This window comes from Eutrigla gurnardus, assembly GCF_963514095.1.
Source record: "Eutrigla gurnardus genome assembly, chromosome: 9".
NCBI lineage: Eukaryota > Metazoa > Chordata > Actinopteri > Perciformes > Triglidae > Eutrigla > Eutrigla gurnardus.
The window spans coordinates 21,479,974-21,502,853 of record NC_139923.1 but is presented as its reverse complement, the minus strand read 5'-3'; the positions used below and the strand labels follow the sequence as shown (position 1 = coordinate 21,502,853).

The 22,880-nt window shown below is 42.1% G+C and overlaps 2 protein-coding genes across 3 annotated transcripts in view; one reads left to right on the top strand and one right to left on the bottom strand.

Annotated features, from left to right (window-relative positions):
* Positions 1-506: 506 nt before the first annotated feature.
* On the bottom strand, positions 507-4,335 carry LOC311018302 (kelch domain-containing protein 10-like). The gene is made up of 10 exons (XM_084017207.1): positions 4,128-4,335; positions 3,694-3,786; positions 3,248-3,469; positions 2,761-2,915; positions 2,481-2,629; positions 2,308-2,392; positions 2,161-2,227; positions 2,020-2,067; positions 1,801-1,940; positions 507-1,457 (listed from the first exon to the last, which is right to left on the bottom strand). The coding sequence occupies exons 1-10, from the start codon at positions 4,210-4,212 to the stop codon at positions 1,248-1,250; spliced, it is 1,254 nt and encodes a 417-aa protein (XP_083873333.1). The 5' UTR covers positions 4,213-4,335; the 3' UTR covers positions 507-1,247.
* A 3,843-nt stretch (positions 4,336-8,178) lies between these two features.
* The window catches only part of LOC311018118 (ubiquitin-conjugating enzyme E2 H-like), a 60,518-nt gene continuing 45,816 nt past the window's right edge, over positions 8,179-22,880 (top strand). Inside the window, exons 1-7 of one of the 2 annotated variants that reach the window (XR_014597684.1) lie at positions 8,179-8,455; positions 12,012-12,088; positions 12,261-12,335; positions 12,426-12,465; positions 12,609-12,661; positions 13,391-13,519; positions 14,261-15,568. Coding sequence is in view for 1 of the 2 variants with exons in the window: in XM_084016915.1 (XP_083873041.1) it covers positions 8,403-8,455; positions 12,012-12,088; positions 12,261-12,335; positions 12,426-12,465; positions 12,609-12,661; positions 13,391-13,519; positions 14,261-14,385 (552 nt within the window). In the remaining variant the exon portion in view is untranslated. Of the gene's footprint in view, positions 8,456-12,011; positions 12,089-12,260; positions 12,336-12,425; positions 12,466-12,608; positions 12,662-13,390; positions 13,520-14,260; positions 16,574-22,880 lie in introns of those variants that run through there. The other variant, XM_084016915.1, reaches the window with a different exon arrangement.

Here is a 22,880-nt window from a genome sequence, read left to right as displayed (position 1 = left end):
TTGAACATTAAAATGGAGTTTAGGCATGAAGTGGGAACTGAAATGACAATGAAATCAGAAAGAAAAGTAGCTACATGTTATGCTACAATTCAAAGTTTTGTAACAAAATTAAAAGAGCAGCACAGTGATTCAAATAAATACGTAAAAAAAAAAGTATTTAATTTAACGAAAATCTTTAGCGGCACGTAGCATCTCCTGATTATTCACGAGCAGAAAGTTTTATCAAAAAGGCTGTGGAGAACACAGGTAAGTCACACAGGGGAGAAAGGATCTACGTGCACAGTTAAGAGAAGACATCTTTTTTTTTTTAAAGTGATCGACACCACTATGTAAAAACAATGTATGTGACATCGATTCAGAAGGCACCGAATGTAGAAATAAAAAGGCTTGAGAATCACTGTGGAGCTACAGGCGTATTAATGAATTTCTAATTTTTCCTAAAAGAGCAAGAATAACCAAAGAGGCACTAGAAGATTCACAGTGATGCCATGTCACAGATGTTTTAAAAAAAAAGGTTTTGGGGTTAATTTGATCACAAGGACAAATGTGACCAGCGAGGGGAATATTTTTATATTTGCACTGCAAGGTTACAATTGCAGCTCCATATCAGCGTGCAATCAGAAAGCCCTCGAGCCTAAAACATGATTCCTTAAAATAATTGACCCATTTATATTTGTATATATCACAGTGGTAATGTGTCCATGCTTTAATCAGTGGTGCGTCCCTTAGAGAATCTGGCTGATTTCCAATCGACTATATGGGAATTTAAGATTATACCAGCATTGTTTGTCATGTTTTATGTCACAGTGGCTGCTAACTGAACATGTGTCAAAGGTGGCAACGGTGTGCAACGTGTTGCCACTTCAACAGTGATATAAACGGACCTCAGTCATTCTGAATTTAATCTAAAATGACACTAGCAGAAGCAACACTATTTTAAGTCATCTTTGGAACATTTCACTAGTCATGCTCATGTGACAGTGGAAAAAAACAAAACTGGGGAATGCAGTATATAGTTCACTGTAAATGTCAAGAGCAAAGCACAAGTGATTCTGGTCTCCACAATGATGCATGCAAATCTGACTCATCACATACAGAGAAACTCAAAAACACTGCACTTTGCTTCTTTTTTAAAAGCACACATTTACACATAACTTAAATGAAAAAGGCATTCAAAGTTTTTAAGATATCATTTTGGAGTGTTGTTCCATCACCTACCGCCTCCTACAGTCTTTGTGCTTCTTCTTCTATTTGAGCCGTTGAATTAGTGTGTGCGTCAGTCCCATGCTGAGCAGCTGAAGCGTGGACAGCTGGGCTAAGTGTGGAAAAGTTTTCAACAGTTTCTCCCAGGTCAGCTCCAGGAGGCTGGGCACCACCAGCCACACTTTGTACAAAGAGCCGGTCCTTCTGTTGCCGGACATGTTGACGACACCGCCGTGCACATACATGCAGCCAGCCTGACGGAGAGGAACAGTCGATGGTTAATCAATAAGTCAATCAATGAGCAACTATTCTGAAAATGTATTCATCAATGAAGTCAAGTTTTAAGCAAAACCCCCGATTATTTCAGCTTTACCAATGTGATAATTCACTGCTTTATATGATTGCAATATTTATTATATTTGTTCACTCTGGGCTCTGGAATTACATTTTTTCCACTATTTTCTGCTATTTTATAGAAAAGCGAATTAATTAGTTAATAGAAAAAAATGTATACAGACTTCTTTTCTCACCCAGGGCAGAAGAGAAATCTGCTGACCAAGTGAGATGTAGACAAGACTGAATAATAAACGTACTAACCGGAGTGACTGCAGCACAATGAAAGTAGGCCGGTTCTGGCATGGCGGCAGGCAGCTTGGTCCACTGAAACGTCTGCAGGTTGATCTTCCACAGGTCAGACAGGATCAGCTCTCCGTTATAGCCGCCACATATAAACACCTCTGGAGTTGGAAACGGAGCGAGACGCTGTAAATAAAAACATCTGAGACAGCTGCGTCTGCTGTGTGAAATACTCCTTACCATCTTTGACCTGCACACAGCTGTGACAACGGCGGGCAGCAGGATATCCTGTCATGATGATGACAAATAAAGTAAATTCAAAGTGCCGTCTTAAAAATATTTATTTAGCAACAAATAATAATAATAACATGGATCACAAACCAATTTTTCCGTAGGGTCTGGTGACTATTTCCTCCCAGTAATTTGTCTCCAAGTTATATGCATGAATCTGATGAAGACAAAAAGTCATATGAATGAAGGAGTAAGAACGCTGTTTTCAGATTTGGTGCGTGGTCTTGTTCCTCCCACCTTGTCCAGGGGATATGACGTCCAGGAAGTCCCACCTCCTAAAATGTATATTCTCTGTCCATCATGAGCTAGTTCATGTCTGTACCTGTAAAATCAGGGATTCATTTTACGTCTATATGGATGAATATCCCACATACCGTAGTTGTGAACACTGTCACGGTCTGCTGTCTCACCTTTCCTCGGGTAGATCTGAGGGTGCATTGTTGGGTTTGAGGTGGCTCCACTCTCTGGTGGTCAGGTCCAGCCTGTGTAGGTCAGTACTGTAAAGGTAACCTGTTGTCCCTCCAAACACATAGAGGTAGCCATTTATGATGACCATCGCCTGGAAATAGAGAGTAATTTAAGAAGTTGGCCTGTTGAATATACAGCTACATATAGTAGCAAGAGATTTATGAACAAATGAAGACAGAACATCATGTTTGGACTTCAGCATTACCAGACAAGTCCTAATACCTGTCCGTAGATCTTGTTGGGTTTCTTCCCTCTGCAGTTGATGAGGTTCCATCGTTTGTACTGAACATTGCAAACATGGATGTCATTGCCGTTGTTTTCACCGAATGGAATCCCAGTGCCACCGAATACAAGCAGGTTGTTCCCTTGTAAAACAGCTGAGAGCGAGAGGGAGACACATATTGTACGGTTTGACATCTTGTTTGGAGTCCTCAATACGGTTGTTTCAAATCTACATACTGGAACATTTCACTCCCATTAGCTTTGAGTTACAGCATCAACAATGTCAGCATTGGCAGCAATGTGAATTGTGTCACCTGCAATCAAATACATAAAAATGCAAGGTGCCACAGTCCATATGAGTTGACATAAAATGAAAAACAGTGTACCTTTAAATAGGACCAGTCAGTTTTTTATAAAAGGAGAACACATGGATGTATGCAGTGGTTTAATTCTGCTGCGTGATGAAGGGCAGCCTGTCGACCCTCACCTGACATAGAGGCCAGCTCTGTGGGCATGTAACCCTCTGTCCGGACCTGCTGCCAGGTGGCCGTGGCAAAATGAAATCGCCAAAGCTCCCTGAAAAGAGGGTAGTCTTCATTCTCTGACCCGCCTGCCTCCTCAAAGTCCGGGTTGTAGCCTCCGAACACATACAGGTTGGCGCTGTCTGCCACACAGCGGTGTCCGCTCCGGGCCGGGGGTACACAGTGTCCTGTGGGAGCAACAGGTCCATGACAAGGCAGTATGTGGGTGTCCATGATGTAGATGGAGATGATGGAACAAAAGGAACACCTCAAAACACTGACATCAAACAACTTGATGCTGAAATACAGCATGAGACAGAGATGGCCAACAGTCACGTGGTGGAGTTTATCTTCTCTGAGGTGAAACAGTGTGATGGGTAATGCATACGCACCACACCACATAAGCACCCACCTTCCCTCAGAAACCTGTTGGGGATCCGCAGGTTGGGGCAGGACGGGGCGAAGATGCGCCGAGCCTGAAGCCACCGTGCCCGCTTCTTGGAGCCTGTCAAGCGGTCACCAAACACCAAAAGACAAGAGAGATACATAAATATGTACGCCCGGTATGTAAATACAATATTTACAACAGCGCTGTTCGTCCATTCACTCACTAACTAATTCCTGCTAGCTTCCGTAGCCGCGTTAGCTAGCTGTGGCCTGTGTGTTGTAGCGACGATACACCAATTCGCCAAGTCACAGACAAAACTCAGACAAATAATTCTCTACGGTGCACACGAGACAAAATAATAGATAACGGCACCCAGTTTAAGCTTTGTTTCGCCATTTGCTTTGCTGTCTGTGCCAGACAGCTAGTTTCTCACAGAGCTGTGGGCTTTGTTTACAAACCTGAGTCGCGGACGGAGGGCCTCCACGACAGTTTCTCAAACTTATTGAGCTGACTGAAGGTTCCGTCGTGTTCGGCCGACGACATGTCGACAGGAAACCACACGCGGACGGGGTTCAAACCCAGACCTGGACAAGAACCCGCTTCGGTCTTGCCGCGCGAAGTGGCATGAGCCTGCTGCAACTCCAGCTATCACACCAAAATAAAGCCAAAACACGAACGACCGTCCACAACTGCTGCTGCTCCACGCCGCGTCACAGCCAGCTGGCCTCAGATAGCCAATCAGAGGACGAGAAGCGTCGTGTTGCGTTCAAGGGTCACATGGTTATTTTAGTACGTTTCACACTGCAGCTGAATCTTAAAATAAAATAAATAAATAAATAATGTTTCACTTCAAAAACTAATAATAAAAATTGTGTTCCAAACTGCGTCTGAATACTTTGTTATTTTTACTTTAAGTACATACTGCAGCTGTCCTTACAAAGAATGTACTGTTGCATGCCGTATCTTGAACTCTGACCCTCTCGTTCATATATCTGATGAGCAGAGAATTGAGTATGCCATTTGGTCAGTGGGATTGAAACTGTCTGTATCGTGCGCTCTCTCTTAGAATGCATGCAGGTAACAGATAACAAGCCATATAAGAGGGGGGAATTCACTGATATGATATTGATATAGGAGGAGAAAAATCAGAGGCTCTGCATGGCATTGAAGGCATAGAAGCAGATCCCCAGTGGAAAAGAAAACGCAAACGTTCCTCAGCTACAAACCAGGATGGTGACAGCTATGAGTTGCTTCTGAAACGGGAAACCGAACGAGCAGAAGTACAAATTCATATACAAATTCTAGGTAAAGAACAAATCTTGCTGATCCAACTGCAGCAGACAAAAGTGCAGATGGAGATACAACTCCTAAAGGAAGAGATGAAAAGAGCTGGTATTTGTCCTGCGAATCATTTTTGACTATTGGATAGTATTTTTTTTTTTTATTCATTTTTTTTTTTAGTATTTTTAAACAAACTGGCTATTTGTGGCCACCGGTATTTTGCCTACCTGTTGTTCTTTGCTTAGCCAGTAGGCTACACTGTTGGTTCCATTTAAGGCTCTGGTAAACAGATTTAAAATAAAATAAAATTTGGTATTTGGATCAGAGTGATCCAATTCAATTTAAAAAACTGGCATAAAAGTAAGATGGATCAGGTGATCCTGGAAAGCAAAACATGGGATTTCCAAATCCGGATCAATTTGATCCATATTTAAAATGTTTGAAAAACTGGGCCGTGGTTTTGTCTGGATTATTGTTGTGAGTTATCTTCACCTGTGGGATTATCTTGTTCTTTGTTTTTTGATAGTGTTTTTGGAGATTGACATTGTTATATTAGCTATGACGCTAGCTGAACAACATTAGCCCTGGGGCCTTATGGACATAAATGATCCCCCACGCAGTCTGCCTGTTTGTGAACTTGGAACCGCACCACTCGTTTTGTCCACTTTGTTGCAGACGAACGTTCTTTATCGAAGAGTTCAGTCAGTCGCGTCGTGTCGTGTAGTAGTAGTCGTGTTAGCTCAGTGTTTTGGCATTAGCTCAGTGTAGCGCATAGCTGGTAGGTCTCGGCCTCCGCCGGCTTGCGGACTCGTTGTTGCCACCGCTACTGTTAATGCTACTACTACTACTACTATACTACTACCAACACCAAATGCAGTTAGAACCCAAGGGCCTGGGCTGCACGAGATTTCTGACTAAAAGCCTATTAAGGCAGTTTCCACTCGACAGCAACTGTAAACAAACTACTGATTCGGTCTATAAATTAGCAGCTAAGTCTAACACGTATATGACGAGTATTTCAGCGGGCTGTTTCTCTACAAAATGACCTGCTTGCCCGTAGCGCAAGCAGTCATGTGACAAACAAGGCAAAGGATGGGATTTTAAATAATAATTAAAATCTTTAAAATCTTTAACCCTGAGCAAAATTACGTGAAATGGGTTACAGTAACTATTTAGGGGGTTAGGGGGTTAGGGATTAGGATTGGGGTTGGGGTTGGGGTTTAGAGTTGGGGTTGGGGTTGGGATTGGGATTGGGGTTAGGTGGTTGTGGTTAGGGGTTAGGGTGGGGTTAGGGTCGGGGTTGGATTTGGGGTTAGGGTCAGGGTTAGGGTCAGGATTAGGTTTAGGTTTACGGTTAGGTTACTTAAACTTTTAAGTAGCATTTTTTAAATTAAAATAGTATTGGATAGAATTTGAATATTTCCTCCTCCAAGTCCAAGATGATACTTTCAAATCCTTGTCTAATAGTAAGATGTATGGTGATTTTTAACCTGCAAAAAGAGAAAACTATTAAATCCTTGTAACGCATAGACCTGATTCACTGCCCAGCTTCAGTCATAATCAACTGCTTAGTTGATCATGACAATGAGAGGAACAAGTGTTTGGAGTGAGTCCTTTTGATCAACTAAACCAAGACTCAACCTTTCCCCCAGATCTTCTGGGGCTGCTTTGGTGTCATGTGGTAATCTGGATTTGAAGCTCATTGGGATAGCCTGAAGGAACAAAACAGATCAATCCTGTGAGTTGAAACCCACATAGATTGTGTGAAAATAAACAAAGCATAACTGAGAACTGTAATCAAGAGTATCAGTGACTGTCTCAGAGCAGATCATGATCATGCAAAGATTGGATCAAGCATACTCTTTCATTTGTCTCCTCAGTGTTATTTCCCAGCGGATTTTTTCTTTATATTTGCATGCAGTCATGCTAGTGTTTAACATTTAACTCTATTGTTTCCTGTCAAACACTTATTGATAAAGTTTTGTTTTGCCCTCCTAGCCTGTTTCAGTCAACCTGAAACCTGCATTGTCCACTATGGTCTTTCGCGGGTTTCCTTATGACATGAAACTTCACGTCATCGGATATTAAAAATGTGTACCAGAGGTTCACATAGGTGTGAATCAGAGTCAGCAGAATCCCACCCTCGCTTGGTCAGTCAGAGTAACATGGCCTCGCCCAGTCTATGAAATGTCACTGACGGTAAGAAATTCCTCAACAATGAGCTGCCGCTGTGATAATGAGATAAAAGTGGAGATGATTTGACAACTTTGGTTCAATGCAATGATCTACTCATGGATTCACTCATCCAAAGTGGTTAGTTTGAATGGGAGATGCACTAAAGTACATTTTGTTTGTTTGTTCATGCATGAAGAGATTCAAATAAGTGACCACACTATTCTGAATGTTGTTAATCAAATATGCCATGTAAAATAAACAAAGTATTGTTTTGTATCAACATGGAAAATCAATTGACGTCTCGAAGTATAAGTCTGTGTCATAGTCTCATTAACTGAGACCATTGTCATGTCAATGCAGCTTGGTGAGGGGTGGGCAATGAGGTGTCCAGACAAATTTGCCACAAAGGGTGTTACTGTCTGCACAATATTATTCCAATCTTTATATTCTTCATTTGGTTTAGAAAATGGGGGTAAAAGGGGGAACCGAGAAGAGCAACACAAAAGGGAGGAAGTCAGAGAACCCAGATAGAAGGAAGGAACCCGAACCCAAACCCAGGCTATCCACTACACCACCTACACAGCCATATTTCTTCACCAATTAATATTTAAAAACTGTGTAATAAGAAGCTAAAATTACTCATTAACTATTCATATTAATTACTCAGAATTATTGGGACACGGTGCAAAGAAGGACAATTTGGGCCTAAAGTTGATTGAGTCATAGATGTAAAGCTGATAGAAACGCCATCACTTCATCTTGGAGCACTACTTGACCGGCGTCACAGAGAAACAAGTCGGAAACGAGTCTTGCATTAAAATAATCGACTTCCACGTTTGCGAGAATGATAGAAGCACTTTTCATCCGGTGTCACGAACGACACAAGAGTATGGTTGTGTTCTATGGCGTGCATTTCTATGTTTGAGCCCCTCCTCTCCTCAGTCTGGTCGCCGGAGGTTGATGTCACTGGCAGAGAGAGAGAGAGAGAGAGAGAGAGAGAGAGAGAGAGAGAGAGAGTCCGTCTTCAGGACGGGACACAACTAGGTAGAGCTGGTCTGGGAAACACTTTGAGATCCGCTGAGAGGAAGACAAGTGGGCGATGTTGCAGCTCGGATCTCCTTTATGGACATTGTGGGAAGGTTGTTGATGCAGTCTACGGTGCTTGTGGGTATTTTCGAGCTGAAAGGTTGAGATACCCTCGTCGCTGCAGTCTTTTTTTATAATTTTTTTTTAGATTTTTTTGTTTAGATCACTTCTGAAAGGAATAAAAAAAAAAAATGTCGTCTCCAAGTCCGGGCAAGAGACGAATGGATACCGACGTGGTGAAACTGTATCCTTCTTTTTTTTCTGAGCGTAAACAACAAGTCTGAATAGCCTAATCAAAAAAAACGAGGCTTGTTTTGTAACAATTGTCATCTCTCTCTAATGGTGGTTCGTTACAGCGTTTGTTCCCGATGGCTGATGTAAGGAGGTACATTACGTGGTGATTCGCTGTGTGATATTAATAGATTTTTTTGTTAGAAGTGTGTAATGCTAAACACTTGGACGTTAATTAATAGCTTAGCTGCCATAATGTTAGATCCTGCTGTTTAGCTAGATCGCTGTTAAGTGAGTAGACCAGCGAGGAGGCTAAGTTACACTAACATTATTCGTTAGCTCGCTAACACGGTAGCAACGCTCTTGTTTGTATCAGTGGAGAATTAGCAACGGTTTCTGTCGCAATACAACGTTGGCTGGGGAACTCTGTTAGCATCGAACGTTGTTAGCCTTAGCTTGGAAAACGTCCAGATAGCCTGTTAGCCATTAATGTGTGGTCCCACCGGACTGACAACGCAATGTGAACGACTGGCGAAGACTATTTTACATGTTGGAATCACTCATTTGGAAAGACATGACTCGTTTCCCCCCCCCAACGATTTAGTAACGATAACGTCAAGCAAGCTAGCTGTGTAGCATGCTAGCATCGAGAGAAAACAAATGGGGTCGATGTAGTTTAACAGAGACGATCTTTGACTAATGACAAGTCATTGGCCAACTACGTTAATCAACGTTGGGTAATGCAGAAACCAAAGGTAGACCTTTTTGTGCTTTTTGTAATCGTTGCCAAATACAAAAAAAAACACCGTGAAAATTGCAGATAAACAAAACCTGAATTGCATTCATATAGACTACGTCACGGTTGACGTGTTTACCACAAAATCATTCAGTTAATAATAAGAAGCCAAATGGTAATTATATCGAATTTTAGCGATGCTAGAAAGGGGAAAGGGAGAAGCACATTGATATATCATAATTTTAATTAAAATGTTCTCATAACTTTATGTCACGCGACGTTTTATTTTTTTTTACTCATGATTGCTAATTTACTCGCAGTTATCAGCTAAAGTTTCCATGAAAGGATTTCTGACGGCGTGAGCTGAATTGTTTTGTTTTTGTCCTGCAGCGAGATGCTGCTCTCTGATTGGTCAGCCTGTTACCATCCGGAACACTGTAGAGGGCGGGTCTTCACACACAGCTGATCGAGGAACAACAAGCGTGCTGAACGGGCCACGCAGGGATGGGGGCTGGGAACATGCAGTCCATGGCAGGGACGGACTTGTGTGGCGTAATGACGCTGAGAGGGTGAACATGTTGTTCACAGAAGTAGGAGCTTTTGAACACACAGACAACTAGTGCAGAAACAATTAGATAGTCGATTAATTAATTAGTCAAACAATAGGAAATTCCTCGTCAACAATTTTGATAGTCTTCCAAGTCATTTAGGTAGCTTAAATGTTAAACATTTGCTGCAATGTGACGACTTCCTGTTTTCCCCTTTTTTTTGGGGGGGGGGGGGGGGGTAAACTAAATATATTTCCCTTTTGGACTCGGCTATTGGAAGATGTCGCAATGGCCTCTGGGAAATCATGATTAGCATTTTTCAACATTTTTACAACTTTTTTAAGTATTCAAGTATTATTTTTAAGTTTAAAACATTTTTAGAATTAGACACAATCCGTTTAATAATAGAACCCCTGTTTTAATACACCTAAACATGTATTTGGGAAGGCTTGATGAGTTTAAATCAGTGTTGACTCACAGAGTCTGATAATTTAACACTAAATTAACATTCTATTTAATTTCTATATTGACCAGTAATTAACCTGTTATTAATTCAATATACATTTGACACTGATAAGCTTTTAAACATGTGTGATTCTACCAGGAGCAGCATGTTCCAACATGCAGGTACATTTAATGATGACCAGGTAAACTGGTATTCTTAAACGGATTTATATACTTTAGAGAAAATAAAGGCAGTGCTGCATGGTACATTTGTTTTTACCACAGGCATGCGCAGTCGTGTATAAAAAGAGAAAAATACAGTGAAAGCTCATTCTATTGGCTATTTTTATTATCGTTTTGTTTTATTGATGCCATTTTAAAGTATGAATGAGAAATCTAAGAATAGAAAGTGGGAATCATTTAGGAGAAAACATGTTGGGATCCATCGGTCCTTGTTGTGGATCTTGTTTCAGCTATTTCTAATCCTGAGTATAGCACCAGTGTTTACCAGGAGATGCCGTACATAGTTTCACGTTGTGGCTTTAAATCAAAGAATGAACCACTGTGTGACGGAGCACAGCTGATTCTGGCCTGCAGCCACAGCTGCCATTCCAGGTCTCAGATTATTGTCCTCACAAGCAGACACACTCATCAGTGTACAACCAACGCGTTTACGTCGGTACTGTGGGTGTTGTCTTATAAATGTGTAGATTGATTGCACTTGCAACTAAGGAATTGGGTGTAACATAAACAACTTTTCCCTTTGTATCAATCCACAGTGCTGATGAATCACTGTGCATTCTGAGCTTCTATAAAACTAAAGTTTTCCCCTCGTGGAGTTACATTACTCTTTCCCTAGCATGTGTTTCTAAGGAAAATCCATCTGGGGAAAGGCTTAAGAAAGAGGTGCACATTTTTACTGCGCAAGTCTACATCTATAACAGGTTCTTTTTATAGGACCCATTCCCTCAGATCACATTTAGCTACTCTTCTTGCTCAGTGGTTTGCAAAAAAAAAAATTGAGTGACTGAGCTGCAGTTATTTTGCCTCCTGGCAAGCCATGTAGCATTATTATTTGTGCTCCAGCAGTTTGGCTAAATTAGCATCCTTGCGTTACAGTGGTAAGATTGTTGGTACAGAGATGACGGAAGGATTTATGACAGGATGTTTAACAGTTCGCCTGTGTGGGTTTCGTGTTTTGTTTTTGTTTTTTTCTCCACCTGCCATTGTGTCGGACTCACACAGCCGTGACTGTTCACTCCGCCTTTCTGTGAGAGTTGACTCAGCCTCTTGTCTCTTTCTGTGACCAGAACTGTGATTATGACACATCCTCCCCACCCAAGTCACCTCTGATCTCCAGCTGTAATTTCCTGCGGAACAAATGAAAGATGGTAGTCTCCATTTTAGCTCAGCTGGTTGACGGCAGCACATTGATGATTCATAAACTGGGCCTTTATGAGCGTGTTTATAGTGGATATATTTTGAGTTGGAGTAAAGCTGTTATTAATATCATTTATATTCTAGTTGTTGTTGACTTTTCCCTTGTCTGGTTGACAGCTATGCTCATATTTCACAAGTTGTTACCCCGTGCTGAGTGTGAGGTTGTTTTTGCTGTTAAGTAGACCTGTGCTCTGTTTGTCTGACACTGCATTATTGACCTCACTGCCGTGGCTCATGTATTGATCTCATGTTTGACCTCTGCCCAGAAAAGAGGGAGAAAGAGGCAGTTTGACGGAGACACAGAAGTCTGCCTTTTTAATGAGTTTCTGTTGAATGTGTTTGAATGCTCTGCCTCTCCTGTCGTGTTTCGGGTGTGTGCCTTTTCCTTAACCAGACGTCAGCATCGAGAGCAAGCATGAGGTCACCATCCTCAGTGGACTGAATGAGTTTGTGGTCAAGTTCCACGGGCCTCCCGGATGTAAGTTTCCACATTCATTCTCCCTCTTGCTGACCTGCTTTTCACTGCACGTTAAGTCTGCATCGAGTCAGTGTTCCCTGTGATTTCAAACTTTCATTTTAACATCCCACAGAAAAGTATTTTTGCGTAACACTGTTTCACTTTAGTATGTCGATCCATGTCTTCTTTCCAGCATCGTACGAAGGAGGTGTCTGGAAAGTCCGAGTGGACCTGCCAGATAAATACCCCTTCAAATCACCATCAATAGGTAGGAAATATTTTTGCGGGTGTCGACGCTTTGAAATCTCCATATGAAATCTCACTCTACAGTGATTAAAACCTCCTTCTTTGTTCACAGGATTCATGAATAAAATCTTTCATCCCAACATTGATGAAGCGTAAGTGGGCCTACATTATCTAAAATATCACATAAAGTATCGCTTTATATACTTATGACCAGTTAACATGAGCTGCATGCAAATAATTTTATTTTTATTAAAGCTATAGACGAAAACCTGATGACATGTTGTGTCTTTTTCAGGTCAGGAACCGTGTGTTTAGATGTCATTAACCAGACATGGACAGCTCTCTACGGTAGGTCACGCAGCCACAGCTCTCATCCCGACGGCTTTATGTAGTTTCCCCGGTTACCACGTTAAACTGACAGTAATAGGCAATAAAAAAACCACACACAGAGCGAGCAGCTTATACCTCTACAGTGGAGCATCGGGCAGAGCATCTCGGTTTAATCGGCTTACACTTTAGTGATAACTGCTGCTTGTATTGAGGTCAACGCATTCGGCACTGATGGATAAGAAGGTCCTGAGGCTGACAGGTCTCTGAACAGAAGTGGTCAACACACTCACCTGATAGGGAGTTTTCTGTTGTGACAATGATACGAAAAAGTGAGCAGTCTGATATTTATCACAGCTGCAGAGGGGTCAGTTTATTTGTTTCTCTCAGCGAGGCATTAGTTGTGAAAACACCCTGATAGGTCTTTGCCTGTTTTGTGGGGGTTGGTGTCACACAGAGCAGGTAGCACAGATAATATAGATAATGTGAAAATTGTCATGAAGAAGGGATATTCAGACACAAATGGCGCTCAAATCTTCAGAATGCCCCAAAGACACAACAACTTGCACCACATTGATACACATTTGTATGTTTCATGTCTATTTTATACAGCAAGGTTGAAGTTACTTTAGCCATCAATTAAATTAAAACAGTCTCTATCTCTTAATAGATTACGTTGTAGCTACAAAAAAGATGGAACTTAGGTTTCTGTTCTCCATACTGACTAACTTTTCTCCCCACATCCACCAGACCTCACCAACATCTTTGAGTCATTCCTCCCTCAACTGCTTGCCTACCCCAACCCCATCGACCCTCTGAACGGTGACGCTGCAGCCATGTACCTGCACCGGCCGGAGGATTATAAACACAAGATCAAAGGTAGCATGCTATTGTAAATGGTTAATGTAGGTTCTCCCTGTTTTTCCTCAGTATTTCTGCATTTTAGGACTATAAGATTTAGATCTTGTGACGTCCCAAAATGTCTTTTGCAAGGAGTTGCTTAAGCTAAAAGGATTGAACACATTATTAAACTCCATATATAATCCTATGCATGTCAGGCATGCTTGTGATTTTCAATTCAAAAACAGTGTATTTCATAAAACAGACGTTCTTATTGATACTGCAGAGGGTATTTGTGCATGTGAATATTAATATATGAATATTACCTTTAACTCATTCATAATAAGTCAATATTATTTAATGAGGACCAGGCGTTAGCAATGTTATTTCTTGAATTTCTGGCATTTCCACAGGTTTTAAAATTTAAAATGTGCATAAAAACAGAGTAGTTGTGAAAGTGGTTAGCCAAGGAGTGGACCAGCTGACTGGGCTTTTTGGAAGGGAGGGGCAGCAGCTCAAACCACGCGTTTCAGGGAGGGGTTGAGAAGAGCTGCTGCAGCAGTCAGGGTGGGAAAAATACAATGTTATTAGAGCATTAAAGCATTCAAACGTGTTCTAGTACTAACCTGAAATACAATTATGCACCAGAAAAGAGCATCCTCTTTAAAAGTTGAGCTTAATCAAGTAATTCCTGAAATATCTCCATGACAACTCAGTCTGCTGATGAGCAGTTACAGGGAATTTCTTTCCCATCACCCCCTTTTTGTGTCTTTTTTTCAGAGTACATCCAGAAGTACGCCACAGAGGAGGCTCTAAAGGAGCAGGAGGAGGGAGGGGGCGACTCCTCTTCCGAGAGCTCCATGTCAGACTTTTCGGAGGACGAGGCTCAGGACATGGAGTTGTAGTGAAGGGGGGAGACGCTGTCCCCTTTGCCTCGCAACAGACTGTCCTTTCCTAAAGAGCAGAAACTCAGTACTATATTCATATTTAAACAAGACAATTTTTTACAGCAACAACACATTTTTATTGTGACAAGAGGATTTGGAGTATGATGCATATCCCCCCCCCCCCCCCCCCCCCCCCCAAGATAGCCTCTTTAGATCTGAAAGGAGTGCATCATTCATTTCCACGATCTTTGGTTGCTTCAGTCGAGGCTTTCAAGCTGCATGTCCAGACCAATGCAGGACGAAGGAGGACTGATATAACACGTGCAAGTTTTTTCTTTTTCCTCGTCTTTATCCAACACTCTACATCGGGCATCTCTCACTCGCCGATAGAGGACGGCAGGATGACAATCCTGCGTGGGTTCCCGTTTTTGTTTCAGTGTCCCTTTACATTTTTTTTGTAACCCTGTCGCCCTGACATGTCGCCCTGACATGTCGCCGTTACAATCGCCACTTCAGCCGAATACCAGAAGGCCGCAGTCCGGTCCCGTGTTGGCCGTGTACAGCCTGGTGTGGCTGCAGACGGTCTCTCCGACGGGACTGCCCTCTGTGCAAACCTGCCGACACGTCACGCACACACCTTCAACCAACGCATCATACCATGACAACACCACAGTGTGTGTTTTTGTGTGTGTGTGTGTGTGTGTGTGTGAATGCATCCAGGGAGAATCATGGCGTAATGAAAACTTCTGTTGCAATGATCTCTGAGCAGAAATCACAGGAGAAGGCTCACAATCCTTCACGCTTCTCTCCTTCAACGCCCATCTCCGCCTCCTCTCCGTTTTAGGAAAGTGTTTGTCATTCTCTGAGTATCTTTGTATATTGTGGCATGACACAAAGTAAAGTTGTGTAGGGCTTCGTGGAGCTGTAGAAAATGGGGAGGAATCCTGTGTGCAGAGCCTCTATGAGCCCCGACGGGGGTTCGGTGGAGATTATCCAGGTCCTTGTTGAATTATTGAACTTATTAACTTTGCCTATTGCTTGTGTTGAACTGTAATAGGTGTTTGACTTGCGTAGGGATAGTTAGTTGTTTTCTTTAGGGGTGGTGAATCCTATCATAATGTATCGTTTAATACTTATATAACACAGTAGTTTCAAGTCTAATTGTCCTGTAAAGATGAGGAGAATTAATACATCTTTGTCTGTGGGATGACTCTTTGTTGAATGGATTCCTTCAAAGACGTGTTGCACTGCTGCTCCACCTGCACGCCCTTCTTATGCAAATGTGTCCATCAAAGGTAATTTACGTTATCGGATAGAAGTGCTCTTTGTTTTCAGCCGTTCAACACTTTCACAGTTACTTCTTCATGCTGTTGATGGCCTGTTTTATTTTTTCTTCAAGACGGTGGGACCAAATCCAAGCTTTGCTTCGTAAATATCCCCCAAAGAAAGAATCCTCAGACAGGATTTGGAGATAAAGAGTTTTTCACTGAGTTTAAGTGAGAAGGTAATTGTGTCAAACACTAGAAGGTCTCAAATTAGTTCAAACTGAAATTCAGGCACATTCTTCTTGAGAGGAGGACAAGCCTCAGTCCTGGTTTACCCTGATGGGTTCGTTTGCAGTGACAGTTTACTGTTAAATTTCATGAAAGTACACTGTTATGTGTTCCCAACGTGCATTCATTGCATTGCAAGTCAGCTTGTATCAAGGGGGGAAACTTTAGCATCTTGATCACCACATAAAGGTGGGCTGTTAATTCTTGTTTGGAGAGAAATGGATTATAATCTAATTTAATTAATAAACCCCCTTTTAATGCGGTATCAGAATCTTCCATGGTGTCTTGCAAGAGGGGTTTACCTTCATTTGAGAATGAGCATAGGTTGGTAAAACTAGCATGTCTCGTTTAGTTTTTTTGACATGGCATAAAAATGTATTTGTTAACAGCCTAGTTAAAATGGCTGTAATTAGCCTCGCCTATACATATACACCCCCACACACACACACCTGGATTCATCAGTGTGTTATGTTGTTGTTTTTTTAATTAATGAGACACATATTTGCTGCCTATAATTTGTTTGAATGTTTTTTATTTTTGTCTTTTAAGCCCTATCTCCAGGATACAAGTCGGATCCCTGATTTTTAAAAAGCAAAAAATTAATAAATGTGCTTCCCTTGTAACTTGAAAGAGAAATAAACAACAAAAATATATGGATTATGTCAGTATTTTTGCTTGCGTGTGTGCATGTCCGATGGTTTCAGGTGTTGAGAAACAACTCTTTGCTATCTAATCTCAATATTTGTATATATATAGGGCTTTGACCTCATCATACATAATGTGAAGTCAAAATGTTTTTTAATCTAAATTAATCTGTCTTTCTCTGCTCTGTCCACTAGATGGCAGTCCTACCCGTCCGTCTTATAGACTACAGATCTAAATGAGGAGGTCCACTGACAAGTTAGACAATTATTAGATAAACCTTCATTTATATTTCAAAGTCCCAGCTTCATGTTTTACATGGTCCACCATATATTTATTTTTTAGTTTTTTGTTACTGTCTTGTATATATAGTTGGCATTGTTTATGCCTGTTTTCATAGAAAGGCTTGTTTTACATGTGACAGGAAAAAAACAGCCATCATTTATGTAATTAGTCTTTAATTCCAAAATTGAGAGCTAAAGTATGGAAGCCCATTTCCACCAGGAAAAGACCAAATGTATGACGAGTTGCTGATAGAAATAAAAATGCCCATGAAAAAAATCAAATTATGATTTCCTATTTTATCATTTAGATTTAGCAAGTCAGCTTTCTGACATTTTCTCTCACAATGGTGACATAACTGACCTATAGCATTTTTCAGTTATTGTCTTTCTTTTCCTGGAGGAAATTCGTTTTTTTTTCTCTTCACCCATTATTCATATCTAAAAATGCCTAAGCATCTTTTTAAACTAAATTGAGTTTTTTCTTTTAAAGTGTTTTAGACGTGTCATCTTAAATAAGTAAATGGATGACATTGTGCTCCTGCTGCACCTTGAGATGATGACGCTCTTCGAGCTCATAATGATCTTATGAAATATTAATTGTTGTGTGGCCAACGAGCCTCTCTGAGCATATTCAGGTTTCCTGTTTCAACATCAGTTTAATTTGGCTGGATGGTAACGACTATGCTTTTGATCATTTTGCTGATTTTCTCCAGAAACCTAAGAGATTTGTAGTTTTTTTTAAAATAACTTTTATGATAAATCAATTTGGAAAGGAACTCATATTTACGAGAGTAATAATACATTATTCGAAATGTTCGTCATAGAGCCTCGTGGAGCTCAGATGAAACATGAGATCTCTGAAAATTGATTTGAAGAAAGACTTTAAAACTGAACTGTTACTATATTTCCAGTCCACTTGTGACTTGAGTGTGGAGCTACGTTTTAAGGTCCACAAGGTTCAGGGTTAGTGATGATGCTTTTCTTAGGTAAACCAGATGCAGCAGTTTTATGTTATTTTATAAGCTCGGAGTGTCGGTGATGATTAGTGAAGTTCTCTGAGAGTAAGGCGAGCAGCAGCAGCAGCAGCGCTGTGCAGGGGCGACGACGCGCTGCTGGCCGGCTGCGCCTCCTTCATAATGTATGGAGAGGACAAAGGCTGCGCGGGTGGATTTCAGCGTCAACTTTGAACGAGCCAGTAACCCAAACCTGTCCTACCTGCTCTCACGGATGATGCCTCTTTTTCCACCTGCAATCTGTCTAATAATCACCGACAGCAGGTAAATGAGCCCCGCAGGGACCCGCGGCTCCCCTTATATAACGAGGAGCAGAGGAGGCCTGGAGAAACTTTGCGTCCCGTGCAGGGATGGGACGGAGCGGAGCGGCGTTCAGGGCGGTGCCACACCCGGTGGATGCTGGTAGGTCTGCTGTCTGGCGGCAAACGGTTTGACTATGACACGCTGAGTGAATGTTTTCATACATTAAGAGTTTACTTTTTATTTTTAAGTGTATTGAGATTAATTTAAAAGTAATACCATTATAATTGGGAGATATCTGCTTTATTTCAGGCTTGTATCACTTTACTTAACTCTGGTGCTTCGCTTTTGTGTTGAGATTGTAATGAATCTGTTTTAAGTATATAAAACAAATTTGGGCAAACATTAAATTCCCAATCAACCGGCTTTCGTGCGTCAACGCCAATGCGCCCCGTGCGTAAAAGGCGCAGAGGAAGTGCGCTGTAGGCCACGCTGCAGAAGCAGCAGAAGGAGATGGAGGTGGGCGGCGTGGATTACTATACCGCCACTGGGTTAAGATGCTTAGCAACTAATTACCTGTCTACTAAAATCCCCTGCCATGCAACCCAATCAAGCTGTGTGAGGGACGGAGACATGGAGAGGCAACCGTGGACCGTCGGACTGAAGAAGGAACAGAAAGAAAGCTCTCCTCCATCAGCCCGGGTCGTCCTGCTGAAGACCACCGATCACCAACAACCCGTTTTGTCACCTTTGATCCGATTAAAAGGCTTGGTAATTAAAGGTTGTGAAGATACTCTACTGGGTGCGTTTGGAGACTTGGCTCAACAGAAGGTGACTCTCCTTGTTTTCATGATTAAAATGTTGTATGCATTGAGGATTTGGACCATCGTTATAAGGTAAGAATCAGACCAACACTTCTAAATAATCAATTAGTGGCGAGACTCTGCATAACCTTTTGGTAAATGCATCTCCTGATTAAAGTGAGAATAATCAGGCTGCCACTTATATGCTGCTAAAATAATGTGTAGATTTAGAAGTAGGTAAAAATTATATTATGCTCTTTTCTTTTACTGTAAAGGTCCTTCAGCCTTCTCCACATGTCATAATGTAAAGATTTAAATATGTCATTCTGTAAATGAAGAGGCTTCATTGATTAAAATGGGAAGTAGGTGAGTAAGAATGTTATTGGTGCCTATCAGTAGTAAGAGTAACAAATATGAGGATCAACTAAGCACAGCAACTCCAGGAGATTTCTGTTATTTCTCCCTCTCTCTCTCTCTCCCTCTCTCTCGCTCACTTTTTATTCTATTGATCTCTCCCGGAAACGGGAAGATGAGCCCTGCTTTGGGACCCATTTGGAGCATCTCAAAAATCACTTAGCGCATCATTCCCTACAGCCAGAATCAATCTGAGCGGCAGACCTTCTCCTCCGGCAGCATCGGGAGGAATCTCATACGGTGAATGTCAGAAGGATGTAAATGCGGGCTAATTTCTGTGAAGATCTTCTTGTAGAGTCTGGGTGACGAAGCGACGCTACGGGCCTGTCTGCCTCAGGAGCAGATGGCATGACAGGATTTACTCCCCATCTTGCGTGAGTGACAAAAACGGAGATGAGGGAAGGATGCAAGACTCCCAACAAGAAGTTTTACAGGCAGGTTTTAAGACGGCTCTATGTCATGTGGTACGACACATTATATCTTCCCCTGTTCTGTGTATGGCACTGGTAGAATTCACTGTCAAAGCAAACTATCAGTGAATTACCATAGGGCCATAAACAGAGTAGAGACAGAACCACACAGCCTGCGGCCCCGACTGCCTTTAACCGGCCAACCAAGAGACGTTTCTCATCTTCTTGGCCCATTTTGGCACTAGCACATTTTTGCTTTGTTCCTCTTTGTTTGAGCAATCATGTGTGGTGCCAATATAGGACAAGACAGACAAGACAGACACTCAGCTGCTCATTAATGTACCGGCATCTTTGTGAGAGAGATTCATAGAGAGAGGAGAGGAAAAGATGAATTATGGATCTGATTGATTGGGCCGTCCCTCTCAGATATCACTGTCACCGTGGACGTTTGGGCTCCATGTCTGAGACGCTACCCTGTGTAACCCGAGCCCTACCCGTCACTCAGATCTGGTGGCGTTGGCGGCTGCACTCTCCCACAGTGTTTGGCAATGGTAGAACTCACTCTGGTGGGCTGGAAGGATCCGGTGGTTCTAGACTTGCCAACAACTGACTGAGAGCTTTAACCTGCTGTACATCGTCCCAGGATTCATCACAGGAAGAGGATTATTTCATGTTCAGGAGGATGTGCTACACACCGGTCACAGCTGCCATTTTAATTACAAAAGTTCATGGGGTGGTTGGTGTAGGGTGATGGCGGGGTTCTTTAGGGGGGGTGGGTAGTCCACTAGATCCGTCGTTCGATCCCTCCAGGTCACATGTCGAAAGCGTCCTCCATGAACCCGAAGGGTGTGCCTGTGAGAGTGTGTGAATGTTTAGATTAGATCCTGAAGGGCATGTGCTAATGCCAGAGTGTACGAGTGTGTGTGTGTGTGTGTGTGCGTGAATGTTAAGCACTTTGAGGTGCTTTGCTTTACTATTGGCCGTGTGTGAGTGACTGCAGGCGGAGCAGCGAGGGTTTCAAATTGATGATCCTCCCCCGAGCCTTCTTGCAGTCTCAGAACACCATCGAACCTCCACAAGCAAGGACGCACCACGTTCGTCGTTTTTGTGAAGCAAAAGCACACAACAAGCCACAGACACCCCGCTCCCTCCCACCTCCCACCCCAGAGATTATAAATAATCTGTGTCCTGCCTCCTCAGATGTACGTTCCCTCTGGGCCGCACTTTGCTGATCGTGACACCAAAGTGTAATCTTCAACCTCAAACACTGAAGGTAGGACTCTTTCAACTATCGGGCCATAACGCCTTAAATCCATACACAGGCCCTTTAGCAGTGGGTTGACTATTATCTCCCTGGTCAATAAATCAATCAGGTTCATGCGTTGGGCTCTGAGGCCAACAGCTGAAGGCCCGTGGTAGAAAATGATCAGTGTCGGTGTTTATGGTGCAACCTGATCCTGCTGTGTCACGACGGGTCTGAGATGAGGCGCTGCAGAGGTTCATCCGAACTACAAACCATTAAACCCCACAGGCTCTTTGGAAAATGCATCAGGATAAACTCCTGATGCAGCATTATGGCTGCATATGTACTTTACAGGGACGTAGCTACCGTAGGTGGGGTTTTTTTCTGGGAATCTGATTGGTTTTAAACGCCCGAGGAGGAGTTTACATTCTACAGTTTTCTAACCTCGATTCGGATCATTCAAAGAGTCACATTGTAACTCTATTTTACATTTTAGTAAAGAAACCAAGGTTTCTAAAGATGCTATTTTTTTTCCTAATTACAGTGAGATGTGCATGAAATCTGTCTGTTGATGTAAGTTGTGTCTTGGATGTGAATATTTCACTTTCTTACATATGATGATGAGAATATACTGTGTGCAATTTAAGGGTGGAAAAAAATATTTGGAAAATTTTGAGGAACTAGGGGTATAATTTAGTATGAAAATAACGAGAGAAGTGGAGGCCAATGGGAGGAGGATAAAGGAGGATGATATAGATTCATCATGTTTCATACGAACGCCACGAGAGTCCATTATGGCCGACAGCAGAGGACGTGAGGTTAAGTGGTGCCAGAGGAAGGAGGGAGGCTGACACGCTGACAGCTGGTACAAGTGATTAGTACCATGTAGTGATGCAGGAACGGCATCAAAGCTCTTTAAGGAGAATCCCAAGGACACACACACACACACACACTCACACACACACACACACACACACACACACACACACACACACACTCACACAATTACCTGGTTGCTAAAACTGCCTTTAAACTGAGCACAAAGTTCAACAAGGCTGCACAGACCATCTGTCATTCTCAGATGCTTTACCAACCAATGGATTATCAGCAGCTCTGACCCGGGACACACACACACACACACACACACACACACACACACACACACACACACAGTGTGTGGAATACTTGTAATAAGGAGAATGAGTGGCTTCATTAGATTAGATGGGTGTGGAAGTCAATGGATCTCCTCGTTTATCTCTTACACTAATGGCTGTTTAATCACTGTTGTCTGAACTGTGCTGCTTGCCTCTGTCATATTAAAGGTGTTTACACAAATCTCAACATTGTGGTGAGTGAAAATGTACTCTATGCAGAACATTAGGTGACTGTAAACTGGGAGGGATGTTGAAGATGTTTGAGGCATATTAATAATATAGTTATATAGTTATCAGAAAGAGGAGTAGGGAGTGTTTTCAGACTCCTGCAGTCCTAAAGACTGACCCAAAGAAACCCAGGGTTCAATAAGGATCTGCAGCCATGCCTTGGTACACACACACGGACACAGGGAGACGCTGGATTACAGTAATCCAGAGACGGGGGGGTATTTATAGGACTTCATGATCAGAGGCAGACAGGATGCAACAATCGAGGAAAACAGATAATGATTCCCATATGACCGGCTAGATTTATTCGGAACAGATTTAATTACGTAGCGTCTAGCAGGAACCAAAACTAATTCAGACAGCTAATTAAATTCAGTGAGTAAAACACACACGAATAAGTATCAGAGGATCTGGTATGAAAATAAAACTTTGCCCCCAAAGACAATCCAAGTATTTTACACTCAATTAATCCATTAACAAGTTAATAAGTGAATGAAAAATATTTTTAACAGGATAAACAGCGAGGCCT

Coding starts and splice junctions, on each gene's coding strand:
- LOC311018302 (XM_084017207.1), bottom strand. CDS start 4,212: ATGTCGTCGGCCGAACACGACGGAACCTTCAGTCAGCTCAATAAGTTT. Junction 2,630..2,760: donor CCAACAAGATCTACGGACAG/GTATTAGGACTT, acceptor CTCTATTTCCAG/GCGATGGTCATCATAAATGG. Junction 2,228..2,307: donor CGTCATATCCCCTGGACAAG/GTGGGAGGAACA, acceptor TGTCTTCATCAG/ATTCATGCATATAACTTGGA.